This window comes from Cyanistes caeruleus, chromosome 3, assembly GCF_971803275.1.
Source record: "Cyanistes caeruleus chromosome 3, bCyaCae1.hap1.1, whole genome shotgun sequence".
NCBI lineage: Eukaryota > Metazoa > Chordata > Aves > Passeriformes > Paridae > Cyanistes > Cyanistes caeruleus.
The window spans coordinates 113967849-113994290 of NC_141703.1; the positions used below are offsets into that span (position 1 = coordinate 113967849).

General features: G+C 50.1%; 1 protein-coding gene across 1 annotated transcript in view; it reads left to right on the plus strand.

Moving 5' to 3' along the window:
• Positions 1 to 25724, plus strand: part of TIAM1 (TIAM Rac1 associated GEF 1) — a 152105-nt gene extending 126381 nt beyond the window's left edge. The window contains exons 17-29 of the mRNA XM_086883683.1: positions 3559 to 3662; positions 12044 to 12148; positions 12545 to 12613; positions 12892 to 13017; positions 14893 to 15001; positions 17270 to 17449; positions 17563 to 17681; positions 18431 to 18539; positions 19511 to 19569; positions 20365 to 20467; positions 20598 to 20685; positions 21485 to 21657; positions 23316 to 25724. Coding sequence (XP_086739809.1) covers positions 3559 to 3662; positions 12044 to 12148; positions 12545 to 12613; positions 12892 to 13017; positions 14893 to 15001; positions 17270 to 17449; positions 17563 to 17681; positions 18431 to 18539; positions 19511 to 19569; positions 20365 to 20467; positions 20598 to 20685; positions 21485 to 21657; positions 23316 to 23791 — 1820 coding nt within the window. The 3' untranslated portion in view covers positions 23792 to 25724. The remainder of the gene's footprint in view (positions 1 to 3558; positions 3663 to 12043; positions 12149 to 12544; positions 12614 to 12891; positions 13018 to 14892; positions 15002 to 17269; positions 17450 to 17562; positions 17682 to 18430; positions 18540 to 19510; positions 19570 to 20364; positions 20468 to 20597; positions 20686 to 21484; positions 21658 to 23315) is intronic.
• Positions 25725 to 26442: the final 718 nt, after the last annotated feature.

A 26442-nucleotide genomic window follows, 5' to 3' on the forward strand; every position in this document is an offset into this window, starting at 1 on the left:
TCCAGGAATCCAGGATCATGCTGGTGTCTTAGCATTATCTTCTTCCCTAGCAATTCTTCATCACATGTGAAAGCTGCAAAGGGTCGACTTCATTTTGCGGCAAATGATACAGTGTATTTTCAAAATAGGAAAGATGTATTTCTTAATGAAGCTTTCCTGGTGCCTTGCTGCTCATTGGGAGGTCTAGAGGAGCAAAGCAGGGTGGTGTTTCTGGGAGTTGACCTCCCTGGAGAGCCATCTGCCGGAGCTCCTGTTAAATCCAACATCTCACAGCCCTTTCATCATCTGGAACTCCCTTGCACATGCTGAGCTTGGGGCTGGAGCTGCAAATCAGCTCTGTGGCCGTGGTTACTTCAGGGTGTTCGCTTAGCAGGTTATTCTGGAAGTGACCTTGTGTTTTATATCTCTGATTGATGTGAGAACTGCCATCCTGGGCACGATGGATGCTTTCCCCGTGGAACTGCGCTGCCTTTGCAGAGCCACGAGTTTTCTTCCTCTCATCTATTATTGCTTTTCCTGGCTCTGGGTTCTCTCCTGCTAACACAGCCTGCATGAATTTGGCTGAGGAGGATTAGCTCTGGTTCTGTCTGGAGCCCCACAGCAGGTTTTCCTTATTGCCTAAAAGGATCAGTGGGGTCTGTCTCCCCTCCCCACGAGGAGTGTTCTGCCTGCCCACTCTGCTCCCCTCAGTGCAGGGAATGAGAGCTGGGGACACAGCCTTGGATCTCTCCCAGATCGCCAGCAAGGCATTCTGCTGTTAGTAGGAGATTTGGGAATGGGGGTTTATCACCTCCATACCCAGATTCGTTTGTGGTCTTCCCCACAATTCACTCCCTTCTTTCAGTGTGAGGCAGAGTCTCTGAGGTTTGGGCTTTGCCTGCCCCTGTATTTTGGAGACCTTTAGCATGGGGAATGAAGTGGAGCACATAAATCACCGTGCAGAATGGATAAAGACTGAAAAAGAAAGTGCCCCCCTGCTTGGAACAGGTGTACCAGTCTCCTAGATAGGAAACACATGGGTGTTTTAGGGAGTTTGTAATTTGGAGTTATTAACACACAGGCTAAATGTGTGCTATAAAACTGAAACAAACTTCTACTGCACTGTAGCCACTGGTTTTTATTCCAACCTCATCTGTCACAGGCCCCCTCGGGCTGAGTAATTTGGATTTCAGAACCAGCTGAGGCCAGCAGTGACCCTAATCTCTTCAGGGTTATTTTCACGAGGCTGATTGCAGATTTCATTCATTGATGTAACAATTCCGGGGCGCTTCCTGCAGCAGCCACCGGAGGGGTTTGGGATCGGATTGCATTTTTCAGTTCCCCGAATTGCTGCGGTGCTGCCTCGCCCTCTGGCGGCCGCGCAGGAGGCCAGGCTGGGGTTCCCGATTTCCCCATGGAAATGAACCCCTCGCTCCCGGGGCTTTCACAGCTAACCAGAGTTCTTCTGCAAGGAAGAAAAAAAATACATACTCACCCGTTTTACTGCGGATTTATAGGTGAAATGTCACCTGAAATAAAAATTTAATCCGAGACACCATTCCCTAACAACTTCTGTCAAAAATGATATTTTTGCATTTAATGACAGAGCCTTTCCAGCCAGGCGTTCTGCTGTCATAACGGGGCCATTCCCTGGCAGCATGTGGATTAAGGAAGCTGCTGTTAAACTGCCCAAAAAGATGATATTGGGAAGTTTTTGAAGGATTGCAGGATTCCTGGTTCGTATTTTGTGTTAGCGGGATGCACACTTGGAGCTTTGTGCTGCAGCTGGCAGAGCTTGGCTTGGGATATTTATTCCCACTGCACTGTAATAAATATATAAATAGCAATAAATAAATGTATAGCCTGGCAGCAAGACGGAGGCTTTAGGAGACTTCCACATATTGTGGAAGTCTCATTAAAACCTTGAGTTACACCAGCCCTGCAAGCTGGAAGCAGCAGTCATGGAAAATTCTAGCCAAGTGCTGGGTGGTGCTGAAGCTTTCTGTGATTCTCCAGGCCTTTAAGGCCCAGCACCTTTGCTCCAGTGATAGACTTCCTTCTGTTGTGCTGCTTGTGGCCACAGATGGGAGTTATTTAGCGGGCATTGGTCACACTGTCCCAGGATGACACTGCTGGGGCAGCCCCTGTGAGCTCCCTCTGTGCTGGGGCCACAGGGCTTTCACCCCCTTTTCCTGCTGCTTTTTTGGATTTCCCCTTCTCATTCCTTAATGCCCCGTGAGGGCAGCAAATGGCAGTGGTCAGGAGGAAGGAAAGCAGCACATTCTCCTGGCAGAGCTAAATAAGGATTCACAGGGCAAAAGGCAGGTGATGGAACGATCCTGACAGAAGTGGGACGGTAACTGGGCGGTATTAACGGGCAGGAACGTGCAGCTTTATTGCTCTGATTGCATTTAACAAGCAGCAGATAAACCTGCTCAGGTCCCTGCTGGCCAAAGACATCAGGAAAAGCCCGAGCACACGTGCTGGGTGTCTGCTCCAGTGAAAGATCCCTGGCTGCTGGCTGAAAGAAGCGCAGGAAACAGGGTAAATGGGGCTTTGACATACAGGAAAAGAAAAAGGGGTGGTTTAAAAGTAATATGAACAAATATTATTGCCTTGGTTTGGGGTGAGAAACAGCTGCAAGGTGCATTGTGCTTGAGAAGGGAAATTAATTGCAGTGGAAAAACAGACTGCTCCACACAAATTAAGGCACATAGCACGTATTTTTCCTGTTTTTTTTAAATGGACACCTTGAAAATTCTTTCTCACATGTTAACAGGGAGAGCAGAAAGCTGATAGTGAGATTTGATAAAATCTGGGCAAGGCTCTGAAAACTGAACTTCTTACAGGGAAAACACTTCAAATAGACTCTGTGTTGTCAAACAATCCCTCCAGGCACATCCTTTTCCAAGGTAAACCCTCCCTTTTCAGGAGAGAGGCCTTTTATGTCCTTTCCATTTCATCAATGCCCACCTTGGCTCCATCCCAGTGTGCAGAATATGTTTTGAAGTTATTTCCAGATTTCTGAATTCTGGCTTTTCCAGATGATCTCTGGACATAACAAAGTGGCAAATCTTGCACAGTCATGCAAATTATTTTTAATAATGGGGCCCAAAAGCTTTCAGGAACAGCAGCTGAATGCTGGGTCCCACCTCCTAAAAACATCTAAAACTGGGTTTATTTCCTCAGCAAGTGAGTGTGTCAGGCCAGAAATGCAGGCAGTGGAATCACCATGCACCAGGAGCTGCATACCACATTTTGCACGTGAAACCACTGGGGTAGAAAGGTCCTTGGCACTGCTCACCAGCCAAGCAATGAATGCTGGATTGTCAGAATTTCAATGTGCTAAATGACATTTTAGCCTTATCTCTGAATCTGTAGTGGCCAGTGAAATGATGTCTGGTCGTAACCTGTTTGGTTTTTACAGCCGTCCTTAAACCAGAGGTCGTCGGGTGCCTCCGGCACAGCCTCTTGTTGGAAGGTGTTTGTGTTCCCTGGGAGCTCCATGGTTGCAGCCAGCTTTTCTTGGGGATTTTGGGGCGTTGTGGCCGTGTTTCACACCCGTGTCGCTCTCGGCAGGGCACTCCCTCTGCAGTGACCCCGACAGCTCGGCCGAGGCGGCCCCGGAGGAGGCGGAAGCGCAGGACCTGGAGTCGTTGGATGAGGCCGAGAAGATGAGCAAGGTGAGGAGGTTCCATTTTCACCTGGCAGGGAGAGCAGCCAGACTAGAGCACCCTTCCTGGGAAAACGCTGGGTTGGGTTTGAAGGTGTTTATGGATGATTCTGAATGGAACAGGCCTCGTGGCATGTCACCCGCTGCCTCTTCAACAAGATTTGTGCTCTTTCTCCAGGCTGGGTTCATCCCTTCAGTACCCTGTGAAAATGCTCCCCATACAGTTTGTGAATGGGCTGGTTTATCACCTCCATCCCCAGAGCAGCTTCACTAAACCGTGTGGATTATTAGGATTTCTTACTCTTTCTGGATTGCTAGGCTTAGGACAAACATAAGCTAAACTGTATTTTCTTAAAGCAGTGGCATCGCTCAAGTGCAGGTTTCTAACTGCAAACTAATCTTAACCAATCTACCTCAAAGCAAAACTGTTCAGTTATAGCTAGGAGCTCGTGCAAATGGGTTGCTAATTGCCATCGATTCAGGGACACAGCTTGGTGGTGACAGAAGTGATGATGGTGGCTTCTGAGGCACAATCCTGCAATATTACCTTGATTGCTTTTGGGTGTTTGTGATACAGGTGATGCTGAGAGCTCACAGCAATTTTTCTTCACAATCAATGATCTAAGGAGAGTTAGATCTCAGTCTGCTGGTGTTTCTGCTCTGTGCATGTTTTCTCTCCTGTTGTAACCAAGCTGTGTTGTAGCAAGCTCTGGGCTGGTCCCTTGCTGCTCTGCTGCAGAGAAAGGAAGGAAAAGACCTTGGCCTCTTGTTTCCTGATCCCTTGTGTCACTCTAGCCTGGAGTTTTGTCCTTGATAACCAGGCAGTGGAAGTCAGATACAGGAAAACACTAAATGCTTGCAGAGAAGGTGGTTACTCATACAGTTTGTTTCCAGGTTTTATTGAGGAACCTTTTCTTGTAAGTAGAAATAATTTCTTCTTCGGTCAGTGGATGTGTTTGTTGGTACTTTGGGATTTTTAACTGTAAATTTCTTCTCCAGTAAATGGAGATGTTTGTTTAGATAGTTTGGGATTTTTAACTGTCGATTTCTTTGTTAAGTGGAAATGTTTGTTGATACTTTGGGATTTTTAACTGTAAATTTCTTCTTCTGCAAGTGGAGGTGTTTGTTGATATTTTGGGGTTTCTAACTGTAAATATGTGGGATTTTCATATGCTCTGAGCAGAGTCTGTTCTGTCAAAGGAAGCTGTGGCAGAGCAGTGAGCTCAGCACGTGGCTGCTGGGGAATCAATGCTCTCCATGGGTTTTCCAGGGCTTTCTGTCCCTTTGCTGTGCCACAGGCTGGGGTGTTTTGCCCCTTGTCTCCTGGATGCTCAGAGCTGTAATTGCCTGCACAAGGCGTAAGGATTACCCGATTAGCTCTGCAGCTCAGCAGATTTAGTCAAACTGAGAAATGGGTGTTAGCAGCTTTAATGCTTAATATTCCATCCTGGGGGAGTAACTCCCAACTCCAAGGAGCCCTGGTTTCCAGCAGGAGGAGCTTCTGCCTGTCTGGCATTGAAATGTTGACATCACTGAGTGTTTCCTTTTGGGATACAGAAATATGTCTCTGTATTTGTGTGGGGTGAAGGGGAGTGAGGCATTTTTTTTTTCTTTCTGTTTCCAACTGCTTGAAATGTTCTCCCACAAATAAAGGACACAAGTAGCTATGGAATATATATAACCTACTCAGTGTGGCAATCTCAGGGATGCTGCTGTCCCTGCTCTGTACTCGGTGTCTTCCTTCATGACTGCAGAAACCCCCAAATTATTCTGCAATGCCTATAGAAAATTCCAGTATGTGGTAGTGGGGGAGAAAAAAAAGCTCAGCGGAGGGTTTTTCTAATCCCTTGGCTTTTCTCTATGCTTGGGAAAGCTGATGTGCATGGGAAGGAAGGATTCTTGCAGTGTGTGTTTTCCCATGGGAAATCACGGACACGAGGAGAAAAACAAAGGTGTTTTCCTGTCCATGCACTCCCACACCTTTCCATGCTCCTGGGATTATGGCACAGGAGATTAAGGTGGTGTCCTCAGGGCTGTTTCAGGGGGGTTAGTTATTTTTGTACGTGGCAAGGGGAAGGCTCTGCCCTCGTGCCACGTTCCCTTTTATCCCATCTCTGCCACAGCTCCCAGCCACAGATGGTGGAGCTCAGTGGAGACTTCCCCTATTTTTCTTATTTTTATTTCTCTGCCCTTCTTGGCTACAGCAGGGCAGGAGCACTCCCATCCATTCACCACTGGTCAGCAGGGGAATGTTCCCATGTTCCCAGCATCAGAGCTCCCCAGCTAAGCACAGAGCTCCCCTCCTTCCAGCACAGAGGCAGCGTTAGGAGCTGGAGATCCCAAAACAGCCTTTGGGGTGTCTTGTGCCGGTCCCAGGGCAGGGTTCCATCCAGAGAGGGACAGTTGCCAGCTTCCCCAGGAAGCTCCCTGGCTCTCCAGCCAGCAGAGAGATCCTAGGGCAGCATTAATGATTGATGGGAAGAGGAGAGGAGAGGAGTGAGGCACTCGCAGCCTGTGTTCATCTGCTCTCATAGCACAGGCTTTGCATGAAGGTAAGAGGGGGAAATCCCACCAAAAGCTGGGCTTGGTCCCTTTTACCTTTGCCAGGCAGGTGGCAGGGGGCTGTGTGGCACAGGAGGCATTAGAATGTGTCCTCTCTCCTCCTCCTCCTTCTCCTCCCGGTGGCTGCAGCCGCCTCTGTCCCTTCCCCCAGCCCAGCATGTGTGCACGTGGGTGTGTGTTTCCTTAGGAGTGGTGCTTCTGCTTCTTAATCTGCAAAAGCCTCCAAGCTGTGGTGGTACTGAAGGATTTGGAGGTGCAGCAGGAGCTCTGAGGATCCCTCCCTTTTCTGAGAAGCTTGTCTTCTGTATATCCTAAAGGCCTGATAATGCAGATCTTTCTTCTCCATTGCCGTTGTCAATGATTCCATTATCGAGAATAAGGGAATAAGGGAGGTGTCTGTGTCTGTTCTGGTAAAAAAACCCATCTCCAAGGTGGGCTGAGGTGTCAGTGGTGTGGGATAGCTGCTGTTCTCTGAACTCACTCCCTATCTAATTTCACCCTCTTATCTCTAGGGATGGACATCTGTGTGAAGGGTGGCAAGCAAGGCACTTTCCAGGTGCAACCCTTTGCCTTAAGCCATGCAACTGGCCCTGGCCTGAGGTTTTCTACAAGTTGTTTTTGCTCTGGGGTGGACTTCTGGCTTTCCTTTCTGTCCCCATTTCATGTAGGAGCCAAGAGGAAAGAGCTGGGAGGGAGAAGAGTGGGGGAAAGGAAAGCCTGCTCTCTGCCACCTTTTCAGGCTTGTTTTCATCTAGAACCAAATTTCAGGCTGTTTATGAAATGGGGGGCACGCCCCTCTGTCGGCCTCTATTCAACAGAGCATCAGAAACATTTCACATCAGAGTAATTTCTTCAATGGTTACTTGCCCCTCTGGTGACCTGATTATTTTGGCCTTTTCAATAGTGAGGTTCCAGGGGGGTAGCCAAAAAATCGAGTATACGAGTTCCTGATGTTGCAGGTTGCCAAAGGCTAAAATAGGTGTTGTATTGAACATCAAAATCAATCTCTGTGTATTTTCTTTTCCTGCCGTGGTCCTTCGAATTTAACTGGGGATGTGTTGTAAGAAGTGTCAGCAGTTAAAATTGCTGCGGGCCACCGGTTTCTCCGTGTTTCTAATTGCAGACATCTGCCTGTGGCAGTGAAGGCCAGTTACCTGGCAGCCTGGGGGAGCGTGCTTGATGGGCTCTGTGTGTGCGCGCCTCTGCCACTCGGAGGGATTTTTTTTCCAAGAAAAGTAGGTCGGCTGCTCTCTGCAGCATTACTCCAGACCGTCGTAAGTCTCCAAACCTTCAGTGTGTTGCGGTAGACGTGAAAGGATTAAAAGGGGGATTGGCGGGGTCGGTTTCCCAGCGGCAGAACCGGCTCTTTTAAGTTCCTTTCATTCGGTGCCGCGTCCCTGCGCTGTTTGGTATTCCCGAGCAGCGCCGCTCGCAGCCAGCGGGCTCTGCTCAGCCGCCGGCAGCTGATATTCCCCATATTCCCCATATTCCCCATATTCCCCGCTCCTCTCCATTGCAGCCCACGGCAGCACCCGGCTCGGGATCCGCGGTGAGCAGATGGCACGGGAGGGGAGGCTGTGCTGCCCTGCCCCGCTCGCACGGAGAGCGCCGGGGTGCCCGGGAGGAGCAGGAGCAGCTCGGGGTGCCCGGGAGGAGCAGGAGCAGCTCGGGGTGCCCGGGAGGAGCAGGAGCAGCTCGGGGTCCTTGGGAGGAGCAGAAGCAGGAGCAACTCGGGGCTCCCAGAAGGAGCAGGAGCAGCTCGGGGTGCTTGGGAGGAGCTGCCTGGGAGGAGCAGGAGCAGCTCGGGGTGCCCGGGAGGAGCTGCCTGGGAGGAGCAGGAGCAGCTCGGGGTGCCCGGGAGGAGCTGCCTGGGAGGAGCAGGAGCAGCTCGGGGTGCCCGGGAGGAGCAGCTCGGGGTTCTCGGGAGCCCTCGGAGCAGCTGGGGATGTGCAGCCCCGGGCCCGTGCCGCCGGCTCGGTGACAGCCCCGCAGCCTCTCCGGCCATGTCGGCGCTCTGGAGGGGGAACCGAAAGCTGCGGAGCGAGAGCGCCGGCAGGGACGGGGACTCCCTGTTCCGAATGCTGTACCTGGTGAGCAGATGCGAGGGGATGGGCTCAGGAGCCGGCGCTTAGGGGATCGTGCGGGTTCGAATGGCTGAGCTGCGAGGTGTGTGCCCTGCGGGGGCTCTTTGTTGCCGTGCTGCAAGGATGCGGCTTGCCTGGCTTTGTTCGGGTGGGCGCTGCTGGCCAGAGGTGAGCTGTGCCGTTCCAGGGGAGAGCTCCTGATGCCCAGGCACCCGGCATGGCAAACACGGGAGGAAAGGGCTTTGGGCAGCCAAAGCTCCCCGCTGTGCTTGTGGTGGATGTCCTTGATCCTCCTCCGCGGGAGGGATGTGATCTTGGCTCCTCTGCTGAGCCCCTTCCCGAGCAGGGGGTTAATGTTTGTGAACTCCGCTTTTCAGCCCGGTTGTGGCAGCCCTCGGTCTCGTTTCCAGCTTGCTTGAAGGGATTGCCTGTGGGATTGTGCCTGAAGTGTGATGCTGTAATTCTCCTAGAGAAATCCTGGTTTAGTGCTGTCATTGTCACTGCTGGCAGAGCTGGTGCAGGGAGATAAAAGGATCTGTTTCTCTTCCAGACCTCCCCTACTCCATCCACTTTCTCTGGGAAAATGGGGGCAGAGGGGTTTTTGTGAAATCTGCTTGAGAGTTTTCACCAAAGTAGCTGTGCCCTGAAGCCCCCATGTGCAATGTGTGTCTGCTTTGTGTCTGGAAAGGGACTTTTTAAGGGGAATACAGGGTTGTGCTCGGGGATGAAGCACAGCAGTTGTCGCAGGTGGACTCGTGCATTTTAGTTCTAGGAGAGAAACAACAATATTTTTATTGTTAGGGTCTGATAAGGGAACCAGGTTTGCTGGTCAATACGATGATGGTTTAACAAGGCTTGATGGTGAGGCTCACTCAGTTGTTTACTGCAACCTGCCATTGAGGCATGAGGGTCAGAAGGGACCCTCTGAATGGCTAAATTCAGGGTTTAGGTGCAGCTGGATCTGCTTTAGTCCCAGACTTGGTCAGTGGTTTATGTCTGAAGGATGATATATGCACAGCTTTATAGCCCTTGGCTGACAATACAAAGTGTCCTAATCACTTGCCAGGGCTCTGTGGTGGCCAGGAACCCTCAGCCTTGAGGAGAACACCTTGGGAGACCTTCCCACTCAGGTGTGGTCACACCCAGAGCCATTTGTTCCATGGACAAGCACCAGAAGAGGTTTGTGAAGATGAGTGAGCTGGAGACTGCCCCAGGGGTGTGCTGATCCGGGGGCGGTTCCCAGGAGGTGCGGGGCAGGGCTGTGGCTGGAGCCACCAGCGGTTTATTGAGTGTGCACAAGTGGAGATAAGGCTTTGGGAAGTCCTCCCCACTTCCTTCCTGCCATATGGGTGTAACTGCTCCTGCTGGGGCGCACCACATGTCTCTGGGAGTTATTTCAACTTCAGCGCTGAGCTGGTGTTTCACACCCCGAGCAGATTTTCGCTCTCTCTTTCTGGGTGACCCATCTTTCCCTGCAGGAGCGTGCACAGGATGGGGTGGCAGGCAGGAACTGCTTAAAACACTTGGTTTATTCTGGGGTTTGATTCCAGATTGTGCTTTATGCGTTACAGCTGGTGTTATTTGTACATTTGGATCTTAAAGCAAAACACCACTGGACACGTCTGCCTTAAGCAGTGCTAACAAAGCCAAATGTTGCTGAGCAAACCCTTGCCTGTCCCAGGGCTCTGCAGGCTCACATTTTTGTAGCTGAGCTGTCAGCTCTCTGTGCCTTCCCAGCAGAGCAGGGGACTTGGGAAGGTGCTTTAACCTGTGCTGCAGCCAGGCTTTCACCTACTGCCCTTGGTGGATTTGGGGCTGTTGGGATCAAGGTCACAACTGCTGAAATCTGATGCAGATCTAATCTAAAAGTTTGGGTGTGCTTTATACTTAAAAGCACAGCAAGTATAGGTGGAATCTTGCTGAGAAATAACAGGAATTATTGAAAAATTAAGATTAGTAAATCCCAAATCTCAGTGACGCATGCCAGGAGTAGAGTGAGTTGGAGATGGACTGGTCCAACTCACAGCTTCCTCCTGCCCTCAGCTTGCAGTATTTTTCCTTTCTTTCACACCTGAGTTAAACCTCAGGAACTGAAGGTGAATAATTTCCCTGTAATAAAGTGTATAGGCAGTTTTGTGTTGACAGCCAGTTACAATGAGTTCCTGGCTTACTTGTGTACTGAAGAAAATGATCCATTGTGTAATGAGCATCTTTGCTCATGTGCTGTGCAGAGACCTCAGGGGAGCATCTGCAGTCCCAAGAGACCTCTAAGGAAAGGGAGTAGAAATCCTTCCTTGTCCTAACATGGCTTGTATGTGCATGGAGAGGAAATAGCTCTGTGTGAGCAGATTGCATGGCTTAAAAAACATGGAGATCACAACTACCAGTGGGTGGGAGTGAAGTGATGTCCCAGGGGCAGAGCTTTGTCTCCACTGCAAGGTGGGGATGTGCTTTATTTTCTCTTTTTTTTTTCCTCTTTTTTTTCCCTTTTTTCTTTTTTCTTTTCTGTTTTGTTTATTTGGGGCTTTTTTTTGGGTTTTTTTGGTTAGTTTTTTTTCTCCTCTGCTCTCTTTACATTTTTCTGGTTGAACAGGCTGATTTTGAGTCAGTTGTTTCACAGAATTACAGAGTTACCCATATTGGAGAACACCGCTGAGACCATGTAGTCCAAGCTGTGCCAAATCCTCACCTTGTCACCCAGCCCAGAGCACTGAGTGCCTCTTCCAGGTATTCCTTGGACACCTCCAGGGATGGGGACCCCAAACCTCCCTGGGAGGCTCTGCCAGTGCCTGTCTACTCTTTCCATGGAGAAATTGCTGAGCTGGGGGTTGTAGAGGCAGTGCTGGGAAATCACTGAACCTGGATTAGATCCTCTGGCAGGATTGTCAGGTGTGGTCACTGGAGCAGCTCTTTTCCCTCCAGGTCTCTGGGAGGGATGGAGAACAGCCCACGGCTGCCTTGGCAATCCTGGAAGCCTGGGGCTGTCGTCACTGACACCAGAGACTATTCCTATTCCAAACTCTTGGGTGTAATGAAAGATGTGAGGAAATGATCTAACACGAGGGGGTGAAGTGAGGATAACTGGCTTTTTATATAGGCAGCTGATTAAATATTAAAGGAAGCGGCGAGATGGAGCAGCTCTGGGAAGCGGCACTTATGGGGAAGGAGTTCACCCTGGGAGGCACATTCCCAGACACAGCTTAGGGATCCAGCTGCTTTCCCAAAGAGCTCGTGCTTGGTGCCTGGAGGGGCTTTAGCTGGGAGGCTCTGCTTGCCCAAACCCCAGCAGGAGTGGTTTGTGCCAGTGTGTCACAGGATGCTGCAGCCCTGACTGGAGAACTGGCAGGGGGCTGGGGTGTGTGTTTGGTTTGCCCAGGTGTTTTTGGTTCCCCATTCTTGGCCCTTTCTGTGAGTTTGTCAATCTTAAGTGCTGGACAGAGCTGTTTTAATGAAAATTATGTGTCTGAAACCAGGAATGGAGGATTTGAATTCTGCTACTCCTTTCTTTTCCTTTATCCCCAGTTACAGAGAGACAGGATAGACACTTGTGGTGCCTGTTGAAAGGTCCCCAAGCTGCCACTGCCCAGATGCAAACCCTCCCAGCCCCTTTGTTCCTCTGGCTCTGATTTCCAATGTTACCACTGCTCTTTCCTCTCCCTTCTCTCCAAAGAGCACAGAGCAGGTCGCAGCTTTCTGTCGCAGTCTGCATGAAATGAACCCCTCTGACTGCAGTGCTCCCCCCCAGGACTGTGCAGGGCCCCAGCTGAGCACCATGAGGCAGCTCACGGACGCAGACAAGCTGAGGAAGGTCATCTGTGAGCTCCTGGAGACCGAGCGTACCTACGTCAAGGTGAGGGGGCTCAGCCCCAGCTTTCCTGCAGAGCTCTCTTGCTTTCTGCTCTGCTGCTTCAGGCTGGGTGTCGTGTCCGTGTCTGCTGCTGAACTCAGTTCTACAAGCTGTGCCTAAGGTACAGCTTCAGCCACTGAAATAAGGCATCTCCAAGTGCTTAGGCTGTTTTCCTTTTGAAAGGGCTTAGCTGGTGAGCAATTACTGCTCGCTGAGATCTGCTATTGGCTTTGACTAGAAGTGTGTAAACATTTCCTTTTGCTGCCTGAAATTGTGTGCGATCCGGCTATTTCGTGTTGTATGTAAAAAGGAAAAAATTCTCAGATTAGGTAAGCAGCATTTGCCACCTCAGTAAATATCCAGAGGGACCAACGTGGGAATCTTTTTCTGAATTTTTAGGACTTAAATTGTCTGATGGAGAGATACCTGAAGCCTCTACAGAAAGAAACCTTCCTCACGCCAGATGAGGTATGCTGACCTTCGCTTGAAGAGAGCTTTTGCCTGCCCCTCCACTCTGCCCACCCAGCTGGGCTTGTTTGACTGAAATTAATTTCACTGAATTCCATTTCCTTCAAATAATGGATTAAGTAGAGCATTGAGGTGCTGCTCAGTAATGTCTGCAGCTTGTTTCTTCCTGACACCACATTGATTATACAATTGGACTGAGAATTGCTGCAGTTAGAGAAAACACAGTTTAGCCTCAAAGTGATATTTTCAGCATTCTGCTTTTTTTTCTTCTTTATTAGCTGGATGTTCTCTTTGGGAATCTGACTGAAATGGTAGCATTCCAGGTAGAGTTCTTGAAGACTCTGGAAGATGGAGTAAGGCTGGTTCCAGACCTGGAAAAGCTTGAAAAAGTTGAGCAATTCAAGGTAAAAAATGTTTTATTTTATGTATTAAAAACACATTATTTGCACTGTCTTGTTTAAATTTTGAGGAGGCCTTTAACATTCTTCATCACATTTTTCTGACTCTTGCCACTGTTCATGTAGAAACCTGCATCTGCTTCAATTTAAGATTAATTTTCAGCTGATGCTGGTGCTGCTGAAAAATTTTCCTGCTGCAATTGTAGTTTATGCTGCATTTAGCCATATAGAGCACTAGAAACCATGTGCTTTTTGGTTCTATTCTTGCCCTTCTGCCAGATTTCTTGCCTTGAGCTGTCAGGAAATGCTAGAAATGGAAAGTTACATAAAATCTTTGTCCTGACAAGTCTCATGTTCAGAAGCCCTCTGGGGCTGCAGATCAGAACAATATGTGGAATTTCGTATTTTCACTTGCACTCCATGGTGGCAAATACTTCTGGCTTGCAGCAGGTGTGCATCTTCACAGGTAGAACTGTAAACTGTGCCTCTGTGAGCTTCATTTAAAACCCAGAGAAATGTAGAAACAAATTTCATTTTGCATCTAAGGCAGTGGAGGCATGGCAAGGAGATGATAGAATGTTTTTCCTTTGGGGAATTCCACTCTGGCTCTGAGCACCACTCACCTTGGTAAAGGACAGGATAAGTAGTAACAGTAATAATAATAGTAATAATAATAATAATAATAATAATAATAATAATAATAATAATAATAATTCCTCTGGTGCCTGTGTGCTCTATAAGAGTGCCAGTGAAGGGTCCTTCCAGAGAAAACTCCATCTCCTGAATGCTGCTGCTTCCAGCTCTTCCCATGAAAACTGCACTGAGCTCGCTTTCAGTTCTGCCCCTGGGCCCTGTCTGAGAGCAGGGTGTGAAATGTGGGGTTCTGTGGTTTCAGTTCTGCAGTTTGCTTCCCCCTCTCCCGCTCACTGTCCCCAGGCTGCCACGTGTGGTCTCAGCCCCTCAGTGGGTGCTGTCTGGTTCCCAAGACATTTTGGGACTGTGTCTGGCCCTGAGCACCAGCTCACTTCCAAGCAGGTGAGCCCCTTGGTGTGTTTGTGAGGGATGAGTGTTGCTTGCAGCTGCCCAGAGCCCTGATCCATTGCAGGGTCAGGCACATCCAGTCCTCTCTGTGGCCTCTGGCCATTGCTGAGGTCAGTGGAGCTTTTAAACAGAGCTTTGGAGGTGGAAGCCCAGTCCCTGTGGAGTTAGTGCTGCCTCCAGGATGGGACTTGGCTGATGATGCTAATTGCAGAGGCTGAATCCACACACCTGGGCTAGCCCTGTTTCATGGTGGATAAAAACCATCAAAGAATGGTTTTGGTGGAAGGAACCTCAAAGATCCCCCAGTTCCACCCCCTGCACTATCCCAGGCTGCTCCAAACCCTGTCCAGCCTGGCCTTGGACACTTCCAGGGATCCAGGGACAGCCACAGCTTCTCTGGGCACCCTGTGCCAGGGCCTTCCCACCCTCCCAGGGAACAACTCCTTCCCAATATCCCATCTAAACCTACTTTTCTTTTAGTTTGAAGCCGTTCCCCTAGTCCTGTCACTCCAGCTCCTTGTCAAGAGTCTCTCTCCATCTTCTTTGCAGGCTCCCTTCAGGCACTGCAAGACCACAAGGGTGGTCACCCCAAAGCTTCTCTTTTCCAGGCTGAACATTCCCAGCTCTCCCAGCCTTTCCTCCCAGCAGAGCTGCTCCACCCCTCTGATCATCCTGGTGCCTCCTCTGGGCTCACTCCAGCATTGATGTCTTGGTGTGCAAACACACTAAAACTGCGTTGTCCTGTCCTCCAAAAGCTGGGTGGAAGCCTCAGATGACTTGGCTGAAGGCAGAGTAACTAAATACCTTTTTCCTAATGCTTTTGTTTTCTTTTAATCCCAGAAAGTGTTGTTCTCCCTGGGTGGATCCTTCCTGTACTACGCTGACAGGTTCAAGCTGTACAGTGCCTTCTGTGCCAGCCACACGAAAGTCCCCAAAGTCCTGGTGAAAGGTAAGAGCCCCTTTCAGAGCCGTCACAGCCACATATTGGTTGTGCTCACGGCACCCCAAACCTCTCAGGGCAGGAATGGGGGCACACACGTGCCTGGCTGCTCTCCAGGAGCCTTTGGAGTAGGGAGATAAGCTTGGAGAGGCTCCCGGAGCGCTCTGTGCCGTGGGTGTTGTGGGACCACCCCATGGTGACACCTGAGCAGCTCGTTACAGGAGGTGGCTCACCTTGCTTGCAGTTTTTCTCCTCCCATGTTTTGTTCCTTCTCCCTTGCTGTGTTTGGTTTGTTTTCAGTCATGTGGGAAGATTTCCTAAATGGGAATCCCATCGTGGCTCTGTGCTGATGCGTCACTGCGTGCTCTGGAACCAGGAGTGGTGGCTCTGCAGTGACCCCTGGATCCTCCTGGAGGCTGTGCCAGGAATCCTTGCTGGTGGCAATCCCATGGAAGCCCCAGCCACTAGGAGAGGATCAGCCTGGGAGAATGTTTCTTGGAAGCTGGAGAAATATTTTAGTCCTCTCTCTCCCTCCTTCATTCCAATTTGTCTGAGAAGTTCCCTTGTCAGAATTCCTAGCAGAGCTTGGCTTGCTGAGTTGGAGATAAAAGCCCTGTGGTCTGGCTCCTGGGCCAGCTTGTCTTGCAGGGATGTTTTCCCCTGTGGAAGTGTAAATCTCCTGGAGTTACCAGTGCTTCATGCAATTCCTTTTTGGCCAAGACATTAAACAAACAAATGGCTCCAGTTGTAGCAGCAATGCCACTGAAGGAGGAACTCTTGTTTTTCAAACAACATCTGGATGTCTGACAGTCAAAGATTTTGAGTCCTTTTGCTTCTTGGTTGGTTTGGGTTTTTTCGGGTGGTGTTTTTGGTATGTTTTTTTCTGTGCACTTTTCCTTTTTTCATTTCTGCTTGTAAACTTCTTACTCCCTGTGCTGCAAAGTATACTTGGCAGTTCTGTGGAATACATAAAGAAATGATTTGTTGCTAGTCACATCCATGCTTTCTTTTGGTGTTATTTTATTGGTAGACTAGGTAGATCTGTTTATTTTGCTTTTCTTTTCCATTGCTGACTGTGTTTATAAATAAGAAACTGTTGTGCTTGAATTGTGGCATAAACAGAATTCAGAATTCTATTCCAGAGGTAAATCTCTTAAAAAGCCTGGGAGTGTATTTCAGGTGTCACTTGGTGTCCTCAGCTGAGGTGCAGGTGGCTTTTGCATTTGAAACTCAAGTTGCTTTATGGAAATCAGGGGACTGCCTGCAAAAATCCCCCAACCCCAGCAGGGGACACGACTCTAATAAAAGCAATTGCTCCTGTACTGAATAATTTGTATGTCTATAAATACCACCTCCTCCTTCCTTCCCTCCTTATGCTCCAGTGGAGGGAGCAACAGAAAAAATGGCAGTTTTGTAAATTTACAGCAGTCAGGTAGAAAAGATGATGGCAATCAGCTGTCCAGTCTGCCCATGTTCCCAAAATCCGGTGCATTAGAAGCTCCTGCCTCTCGCCAGCTCCCGATGGTTGTTGTGACTCAGTGCTGCATTTTAAGGTTTAATGAGGTAACAAGAGCCAGACTTGCCAATATTGTGGGTGCATCATGGCTTAGAAGTAGTGACTTCTCACAAATGTCCAATTTGAGACTTTGCTGAAAGGGAACAGATGATTAAAACACTTCGTGCTGCTCTAAAATAGTTGCCAGAAGTACTTAGTGCTGTCTGCAGCTCCTCCCAAGAGACAGCTTCAGTCTCTGCTCCCTGGGACAGGGACTGACCCAGGGAAGGGCTGGAGCTGTGCCAGGGGAGGTTTAGGTTGGGTTTTAGGGAAAGGTTCCTCCCCCAGAGGGTGCTGGCACTGCCCAGGCTCCCCAGGGAATGGGCACGGCCCCGAGGCTGCCAGAGCTCCAGGAGCCTTTGGACAGCGCTGCCAGGGATGCCCAGGGTGAGGTTGTTGGGGGGGTCTGGGCAGGGACAGGGGCTGCACTGGGTGATCCTTGTGGGGCCCTTCCCACTCAGGAAATTCTATCATGGATAGTGAAATTAAAAATTGCCCGTGCTGGAGGTGGATGCCTGCTGTGAAATCCTAAATAGCACATCCGGGGAGAGTGTCAGTGACTCAAATCCTGGAGGGTGTAAATCTAATTCTGCAAGCCCAGTAAATCTGCACTTCCTTACAAAATGTCTCCAGATAAACCAATTTAAACCTGGAAAAGTCACTTTCTCAGGGCAGCAGTTAGGCTTTTTCATTGATCCAATGGCTTCCTTTGAATCTTGCAGCCAAGACAGACACTGCTTTCAAGGCGTTCCTGGATGCCCAGAACCCGCGCCGGCAGCACTCCTCCACCCTGGAGTCTTACCTCATCAAACCCATCCAGAGGATACTCAAATACCCCCTCCTGCTCAAGGAGCTCTTTGCTCTCACTGATGTGGATAGTGAAGAACATTATCACCTTGATGGTAAGGACCTAACCCCACTTTTCTCTGGTTCACCTCTGCTCTTGAACCTCCTGCCCTCCTTTCCTCTCAGAGAGTTAAAATTCTGTTTTGCTCATCCCCTGTCTCTCTTCCAGTGGCCATCAAAACAATGAACAAAGTTGCCAGCCACATTAATGAAATGCAGAAAATCCATGAAGAATATGGGGCAGTGTTTGACCAACTCATAGCAGAACAAACAGGGGAGAAAAAAGAGGTAACAATCAGATGTAGAGTGGAAAGGGCTGTTATTGTGTTGCCTGCTAAACTGGATCCAGTATTTGCCTTTCCTGCTGTGCCATTGAAGTAAATCCTGGTGCAAACAAATAAATCCCAGCTCAGTTCAAGATCTGAATTGCATTGGATTGAATTCGGGCTTCACTGAGGGGAGGGTGGAGGGATGGGATAACATCCCCCTGGCCTAGGGATGGCCCTCAGTTTGTCACTCTGCAGGATCATAAGGAGAAAGGTCTGCTTGCTGCATCCCCCAGCAGTTGGGCACTCCTTTCTTAGTCTGTTCCCAGCAATGTGGTGTCCATAGAGGAGCCTTTGGGCAAAGTCAAGAGCCACAGCAATTGTGGGAAGGGGGTGCTTTGGCCACTGCATCTGATGCAGTCCCTAAACTTTACCCCAAACTGAATACGTGCTTAAATATTCCAACAAAATACTAAGAAACTGGTAGGGAGAGAAATGGACAAAGGGGAACAAAAGGCAAAAAAAATACCTGGTTTTGACCCTGGCTTCCAAGAGCTGGACTCTTGAGTTTAACTTAGCCAAATTTATGCTCATTAATTAAGGGTTTACATGCATCTGTTTGTAGTCAGCTGATGAAATACTCCAGAAGTTTGCTGGGGGGAATTTTGTTCAGGACTAGACTTCATGCAGGTTTTCTTGAGCTGCAAACCCACATCAGATTCCTTGAGCTGATTAAAACCCTCACGTCTGTGCATGTGTTGGTGTTGGCAGGTCGCCGACCTTTCCATGGGGGACTTGCTCCTGCATAACACAGTGATATGGCTGAACCCTCCTGCTTCCCTGGGCAAGTGGAAGAAGGAACCTGAGCTGGCAGCGTTCGGTTTGTATCCCAGGACTTTTATTTCAGATGCCTTAAAGACTGACAGCTATGCCTAAAAAGTAACTGAGCATCACCTTCCCCAGGGTTGGCTGGAATTTAAACATGGGCTTGTCTCTGTGCTGCAATGCTCAGTTCTGCTCTCTGGTAGTTCTCCTTCCTCAGGCTAAAGGTTTGGGAATAGAGGAGACCCATTCCAAGCCTTACGGATGCTCTTGAGGAGAGGCTGGGGGAGCTGGGCCTGGTCACTCTGGGCAAGGGAAGGCTGAGAGGGGATCTCTCAATGCACACTAACATCCCCTGAGTGCACACCAACATCCCCTCAGTGACACCAACATCCCCTCAGTGACACCAACATCCCCTGAGTGCACACCAACATCCCCTGAGTGCACACCAACATCCCCTGAGTGCACACCAACATCCCCTGAGTGCACACCAACATCCCCTGAGTGCACACCAACATCCCCTGAGTGCACACCAACATCCCCTCAGTGCACACCAACATCCCCTCAGTGCACACCAACATCCCCTCAGTGCACACCAACATCCCCTCAGTGCACACCAACATCCCCTCAGTGCACACCAACATCCCCTCAGTGACACCAACATCCCCTCAGTGCACACCAACACCCCCAGGGCTCTCAGAGGATGGTGCCAGACTCTGCTCAGTGGTGCCAGTGACAGGATGAGGAGCAGTGGCCGTGACCTGAAACACAACAAGTTCCTCCTCAGCCTGAGGAAGAACTTCTGGCCATGGAGGGGCAGAGCCCTGGGACAGCTGCCCAGGGAGGGCCTGGAGTCTCCCTCTCTGGGGACATCCCAAATCCCAAATTCCTGTGTCACCTGAGCCAGTGACCCTGCCTTGGCTGGGGGGTTGGACTGGGTGAGCTCCAGAGGTCCCTTCCAACCCCAGCTGTCCTGAGATTCTGGGATTCTGTGACTCCATAGCTTTTGTCTCTAACTTTCTCCTCCAGTGTTCAAAACTGCCGTGGTCCTTGTGTACAAGGATGGTTCCAAACAGAAGAAGAAACTCGTAAGTGTGCAGGGACTGTGTGGGTGGGCGTTTCTGGGGCTGTGATGGAGTTTTGATTTCCACAAAGCTGTGGAGCTGGAATGTGTTCTGGCACATGTGGTCCCTGGTGTCTGAGGAGCTGGGTGGGCACAGCAAGCATTCCTTTATCCTTTGTTGCCATGCTTACCACAGCCATTCCCTGCTGTGGGTGGATTGTCCTGGATGAAGATGTACTGCCAGTGTGTCTCTTGGCTTAGGTTCTTTGGTCAGTGTGTGTGAGTGTCTGAGAGCTGATTATTGTCTGTCACCTCACACAGTGCCCTGGCTGTCATGTGCCACCAAGCAAGTGCTGGCTGCTCTCAGCCCCCTCAGGAGCGGCTCAGGGATCCCGCTGGAGTTTGGGATTCCAAGTTAAAGCTGAGCTTGGCAGTGCTACAGCAGGGGCACAGTCTGTAGTGATACAGGGAAATGAGCAATCCCTGCCCATGGCATAAACCAGAGAGGGCTTTGAGGTGCCTGCATAGGAAAAGGCAGCAGGCACAGGGTGACTTCAGGGTGAGAAGCAGAACTCTGACATATTCCCAAGTGTGTGTGCACCCAGGGCTGGGCTGGGTGGCTTTGGAGGATGTTGCTAAGAGCTGATGGGCCTTAGGGCTGCTTTAATCCAGATATCAGCAAGGTCTCCAGAGAGAGGCCCCCCAGGGAGGTGTTGGGATGAGGAAACCAGGATTGCAGCAGGGAGCCCTCAGCACAGAGCACAGGACTGTCTGCCTGCCCCAGGGTGTCATTTCCTGACAGTGTCTGAAATTCTTCCAGGGAGGATCACACAGAGCCTCAATCTACGAAGACTGGGATCCGTTCCGGTTTCGCCACATGATCCCTTTGGAAGCGCTGCAGGTGCGGGCCCTGGCCAGTGCAGGTAATGTTCCCACAGCTGGAGTCTGCCAGGCTTTGAATGTGTGGCCTGGGGGCCTTCCCTGATCATGCAGTAAATGCTTTGGAGTTCAGCTTGAAGGTAGACATGAAGTTCTGCTTGGTTTTCCCTTTAGATGCAGAGACCAATTCTGTGTGTGAGATTGTCCACGTCAAATCTGAGTCTGAGGGCAGGCCAGAAAGGACATTTCACCTCTGCTGTAGGTAAGTGGGTTTCCCTGTTTTCTGTGGCAGTTGCATCTCTGCATCCCTGCTTGTCTTTCCTTGGAGGCAATCTGGGACCAGCCAGTGAGGGAGAGTGGGGAGAGGGTGTTAAAACCTTGCTTCTGGAAGGTAGAATTTTGTACAGTCTCTGAAAATAAAGGCATATAACTTGATTAGCTTTGCACCTTTGTAGGAAAAACCATATTGCAATTTTCCAGTGGGTCTTTGTGGCAGGTGGTGTGTTCAGGTGGTTCCTTTGATGGCACCAGGTCCCAGCCTCTGCACTTGGGACACTGCCTTCCCTTCAATAAACATCCATTGTTGTGGTGGTGGTTGCCCTGGCATGTTTTTCGGGTTCAAGTAAAGAACTTGGAACACAAGTTCGTCAGGATCCAACAGAGCTGATGCCAAGGCAGTTCCTACTTCTAGGGAAAGTTGCAGGAGCTGTGGGGTGTGCTTGCAGGGACAGATTGAGCACCACAGGTCACTGGATGTGTGTCAGACACAGCCACGTGTGGGTGGCACTGCAGGGAAAGGAAACCTCAAGAGGGTTGAAAGGCTGAATGTTTTATTAATGACCTGGGAAATCTGGTTTCCTTGGATGCCCACTGCAGTGACCATGGATTTAGCTTTGCTTTGAAAATACTGAGTTCAGTGGAGTCTTCTCAGGGGAAGTGCCTGCCAGTCTATTTGTACTGTCTTAAATCACAGAACTGGCCATGATTTACCTCATTTACAGCCAGCTTTTAGCAGTTCCCAAGGAGTAACTCTGCCTTTTGTATTCCCACCTCTTTTTCAGCTCTCCAGAACACAGGAAGGACTTTCTGAAGGCAGTGCACTCCATCCTGCGGGACAAACACAGAAGACAGCTCCTTAAAACCGAAAGTTTGCCCTCATCCCAGCAATACGTTCCTTTTGGTGGGAAAAGATTGTGTGCTCTAAAAGGTGCAAGGCCAGCCATGAACAGGGCAGGTACTGTAGGGCTACAGACTTTCAAGATCCCAGTAACCCCAGCACCGTTGTAGGACGCGTGGTGGTGTCTGTCACTTGTATATTAGGATTAGCGTTCTCTCCTGTATATGTAAAATCTGCAGGTTTTTCCATGCTTCACTTCCTTGAGAGCCTTAAATTGCCTCTGTTTACCTTGCTTTGCACTCAAGGCTCAGCTTCAGAGCAGTGCTTCTGGCGTGGAAGGGAAATGGGATTCCTGACAGTACCAATGGGCTGTGCACTTTAATCTGAACTGGGGGTCAGCTGAACAGAGCAGAAGCTGTGTGGTTCTTAAAAGCATGTACAGAATTTTGAGGTAGCTCGAGCACTTTTGAACTAAAATGCACAAGGGAAAACAGCTCCCCTGAGCTTGGTTTGAAGGGGCAGCTGTGGGTGTCCTCCACCTGAGCCTTTTCAGCTCAATTGCCAGAGGGCACGTGCTCCTCCTTCCCACATTTGGAGGTGCACTTGGTACTCTGATTTTTGTAATGGCCTGTCCTAAACCATGGATTTTCCTTTTCAGTTGACTTCAGGCAAAAGCAGTGAAAAAATCCCAGGGAAAAGCAGGTTTTCATTTTCAGAACTCTAGATGCTGGAGGGAAGAAGTATTTGCTTCCAACTGCAAAGTACACGGCACCGCTGCGTGTTTTGTTCTGGTCTGTTGTTTATTTCTTGTTCTGCTCATTAGATCCAGCACTGTAGACAGCCAAGCTTTCTGTTCCTCCTCTGACCAGGGCAGGCCAGACCAACAGCAGCTGAGCCCAGCTTCTCACTCGGGGTGAGCCCTGGCTCCAGCTGGCCCTGGCTGCTGGAGATGCCAGACCTCCTTTCAGTGTGCCATGAAAATTCTGCAGGGATTGAAATCCCACCTTGCAGTCCAGGCCTCCCCCTACAGATAAAATTTGCAATTGCTGAGCCATTGTACTTAGTGCACCTTGAGGCTCAGGGACACTAAAATGACCTCAGCCCCAAGGCAGAGCTGTATATTTGTCAGTGCAGGGCAGCAAACTCCAACCTCAGAGCTCTGTGTGTGCCCCTGAAGCACCGCAGTGCCTGCAGAGCCGCCAGCTGCAGGATTTGCCCCTGCTTGGGAAGATGTTCTGACACACAAGATGGGAATTTGCTAATTGGGCCAGTTGCTGAGTAGATGCTGAGGAAGGAGCTTCTGCTAACTCTCATGGGTTGGGGGATTGCTTTTTTCCTCGCCCAGCAGGGAGGGAGAGAGGAAGGGAGTAGCAGAGCCTGAACAGGGAACGTGATTCCCTGTCTTTGACGCAGCATCCTCGGCACTGCTGTAGCCACTGGGAAAGCCGTAGTGCTGCTCTGAGGCCGGACACATTTCCCTCTCCGAGGTGTGAAGCTGTTGGATTTTGCGGGGGCTGCGAGCGAGAAGCTGAGCTGAGGCCGCTGGTGCTGGCCAGGACTCAGGAGCAGCAGCAGTTGAGGGCTGTTGTCTGTCACACGGTGGATCTGAGCAGCAGAAATTGCCCGTGCGGGCGCCTCGTGCCGAGGAGCTGCCGGGGGTGACCGGGCCGCGCTGGGCCTGCCCGTGCCGGACGCGGGCCCCGACAGCACTTAGCTTTGGCCCAGAGTTGTGCCGTGTGTAAAACACCTGTGGGGTTTTATCTTTGTGTGTGCAGTGTCAGCCCCGAGCAAGTCTCTGGGGAGGAGGAGACGGCGGCTGGCCCGAAACAGGTTTACCATTGACTCGGAGGCCGTCCACAGCAGCAGCCCCGAGAAAGAGCCCGCGCAGTCCGCGCAGGGAGGGGACACTGACCGCTGGGTCGAGGAGCAGTTCGACCTGGCGCAGTACGAGGAGCAGGAGGACATCAAGGAGACTGACATCCTGAGCGACGACGACGACTTCTGCGAGGCGGCGCGCGGCGCGCAGCGGGAGCTGCGGGAGCGGCTGCAGGCCACGTCCCTGGCGGGCGGCCGGCGGCCCGAGCAGCGGCCCTGCCCGCCCGGGGACGCGCACGCCGCCAGGATGGCCCAGCTGAGGAAGCAGGCGACCCTGCCCGGCGTCAACGGTGCCGCCGAGGGCCACGGCGAGGAGGTCATCTGGGTACGGCGGGAGGACTTCGTGCCTGGCAGGAAGCTCAACACCGAGCTCTGAGCCGGCCCCCGCAGGTGTCCCCGGCCCCCGCAGGTGTCCCCGGCCCCCGCAGGTGTCCCCGGCCCCCGCCGTCCCTCCCGGGGACCCCGCGGATTGCACACTTGCACACACCATTGCGGCAGCTCAAGCGGTCCGAAGCCGTGCGGCCACGCTTCAGGCGACTGACAAACGCTCCAAAACCGGGAACGAAACGAGCTCGAGGTCCTGTCTTACGTTAACCAAGGGCTTTCACACTATTTTATTTATTCTAAAACAATCAGGGGCTGAAATGGAGTAACGGAATCACTGGAAAACAAATCACTCTGGATGTTGTAACCTCTGTGCAGCGAATGGGCTCCGGCAGGAGCGCGAGGACAGAGGGGCCGGTGGCCGTGAAAGCCGTCGGTCGTAGGCTCATCTCCTTGGCGAGGAAACTGCCTTTTTAACCTGTACAGTCGCAGTATTCTGACCCCCTTTCCCCCCTCTAAATGTAAGAGAATATTCATGTACTTTAGGAACGTGTGAGGAAAGGTTTGGGATTTATGTTGTGTTCAGTCCTCTTGGTCTGTGGCTGGTCTAATTTAACGTCGATGTCGGAAGCTCTAGTTTTACATACTCTTGTAAAGATGCCAAACTCTCTTAAAAGAGATCCAAATTTAACACTTGAAGAAATATTTTTTTGTATTTTACCTGAGATGCAGGGGCACAAAGAGGTAAGAGATTTAGGGTAGCTCCACGTCTTGGATACGAGGCTAGCTTTTTGCAGAGGGTTAGGAATGGTGGTTTTATATTAAAATATGAACTGGAAACTCTTATTTAGGTATAACTTTCTTCAGGAAAAGGTTTATTGTATATGTTTGAGACTGGAGTTTAGTTAGCTAATAAAAAGAATAATAAATAAAATGACATGGCTGAATTGCAGCGGGGCAAAGGGATCTGTGCTGTGCCCTTGCTGGAACCACAGATCCCTTTGCTCCTCTCTCTCTGGCAGAGTTTGGGCTTAGGGGACAGGGAATTCATGGCCAAAAAACTGACCTCACCCACTCTCCTACCGTGGGTGAAACTAGTGTATTTTAATTCCTTTATAAAAGCTTTTCCACTGCAATAGAGGATGAAAAAAGTTGTACACAAGTAAAACTTCTTTAACATTTTAAATCTTTTATTTAAATATCTAAAACAGGGTAAAACATGACTAAAATCTCGTGGTTTTTAAGTAGACTTCCAAATACGAAACACAAAATAGCACTTTTTTTTTTTTTTAGGATTTCTATAGCTTTCCCCATTGCAGTCTCACCTATAGGAATAAAAAAAAAAAAAGGAAGATTATATGAAATTTTGTTCTGTTTTGCTGGTATCTATTGATGTTTGACACATCACTAGGTACTTTGAGAACCTGAAATTTTATAATAGCCTTAGGATTATATTTTATAAAATCCACTCTGACTATATTTTAAGACATAACAAAAATTATTCCCACTCCCCCCCAAAACATCCATCACTGTCTGTGTGTCCCAGCTGGCATCCTCCCCTCGCCCCCTCCCTTCCCTGGTTTCTGGTGCACTATACTTGACTTACAAAAGCTTTCTCTAGTTAACTTTTTGCTATCTCCTGGTTTCTTTTCATAAGAGCTTTAGAGGAGTTTCTACCCCCTTTGTATGATCACATGGTTGTTTTTTGTATCATCACCTGTCGGTCGTGTCCCACGTGCTGGAGGGTTTGGCTGTCCTGGGCTGCTCCCAGGGACGCAGTCGGCACTCGGATACTGGAAGGCTGGTACTGGGAAGGTACCGTGGCTCTTGTACATAATGTCATGACATGTCTATGTCAAAGGTTCTTATATATTTCTTTTATAAGCTGAAAGAAGGTCTATTTTTATGTTTTTAGTTCTATGAATGGAACGTTGTAAATGCCTGTCAGAAATAAAATACTGGGAAAAAAAACAACAAACCAAAAACTGCGGAGAGTGGTGTGTGGAGGCCACAGGTCATGTGGAGCCTGTTGCAGGAGGGCTGGGAGGTGGAAGGGGGGTACCAGGGAGGAGGTCCTGCATTCCCAGCTGCTCTAGCTCGGGAAGGAGCCCTCAGGTAAGGCTCTGCTCGTGTTTTGGTGAGGGGGCAACTCCCATTTCCCTAATGGCAGCTGTAACCAGCCATTCCTGCTGCTTTTCCAGGCTGCTCCCAAGGAGCCTTCAAGTGAGTGTTTTAAAAAACGAGATAAAAAGCAGCAAATTCCAGAAGAATTCCAGTTGCACTGGAAAAGCTCCCCAGTGTCTCTGTGACCAGTTCCTTGCCTAGTCCCTGTCCCGTTGGGGTGCTGGGTTTAGCACCCCAAAGATTTTGGGTTTGGGCCCAGTTCTGAGTGGGGGAAATGAGGGAGTGTGGCCAGAGCTGCAGGGAGAGCTGGCACAGGCACCCCACAGCTGGGGCTGGCGCTGGCTGAGGGGTGACAGAAGTGACACAGGAGGGAAACGGCACTGAGAGATGGGGTGGGCTGTGTGCTGCACTTGCTACAGCATCCCTTGCAGCTATGCCATGTTTGCTGCTTCAGGCAGGATTATTTTCAGCTTGTAAGGCTACCAGGCTAATCCGAGCTCCTCAGGAATCGGGGAAATGAAGAGTGGAAGTGAAGAGAAAGCAGAGCGAGGGCCTCAAGAAGAAAGCAGCACATGAGAG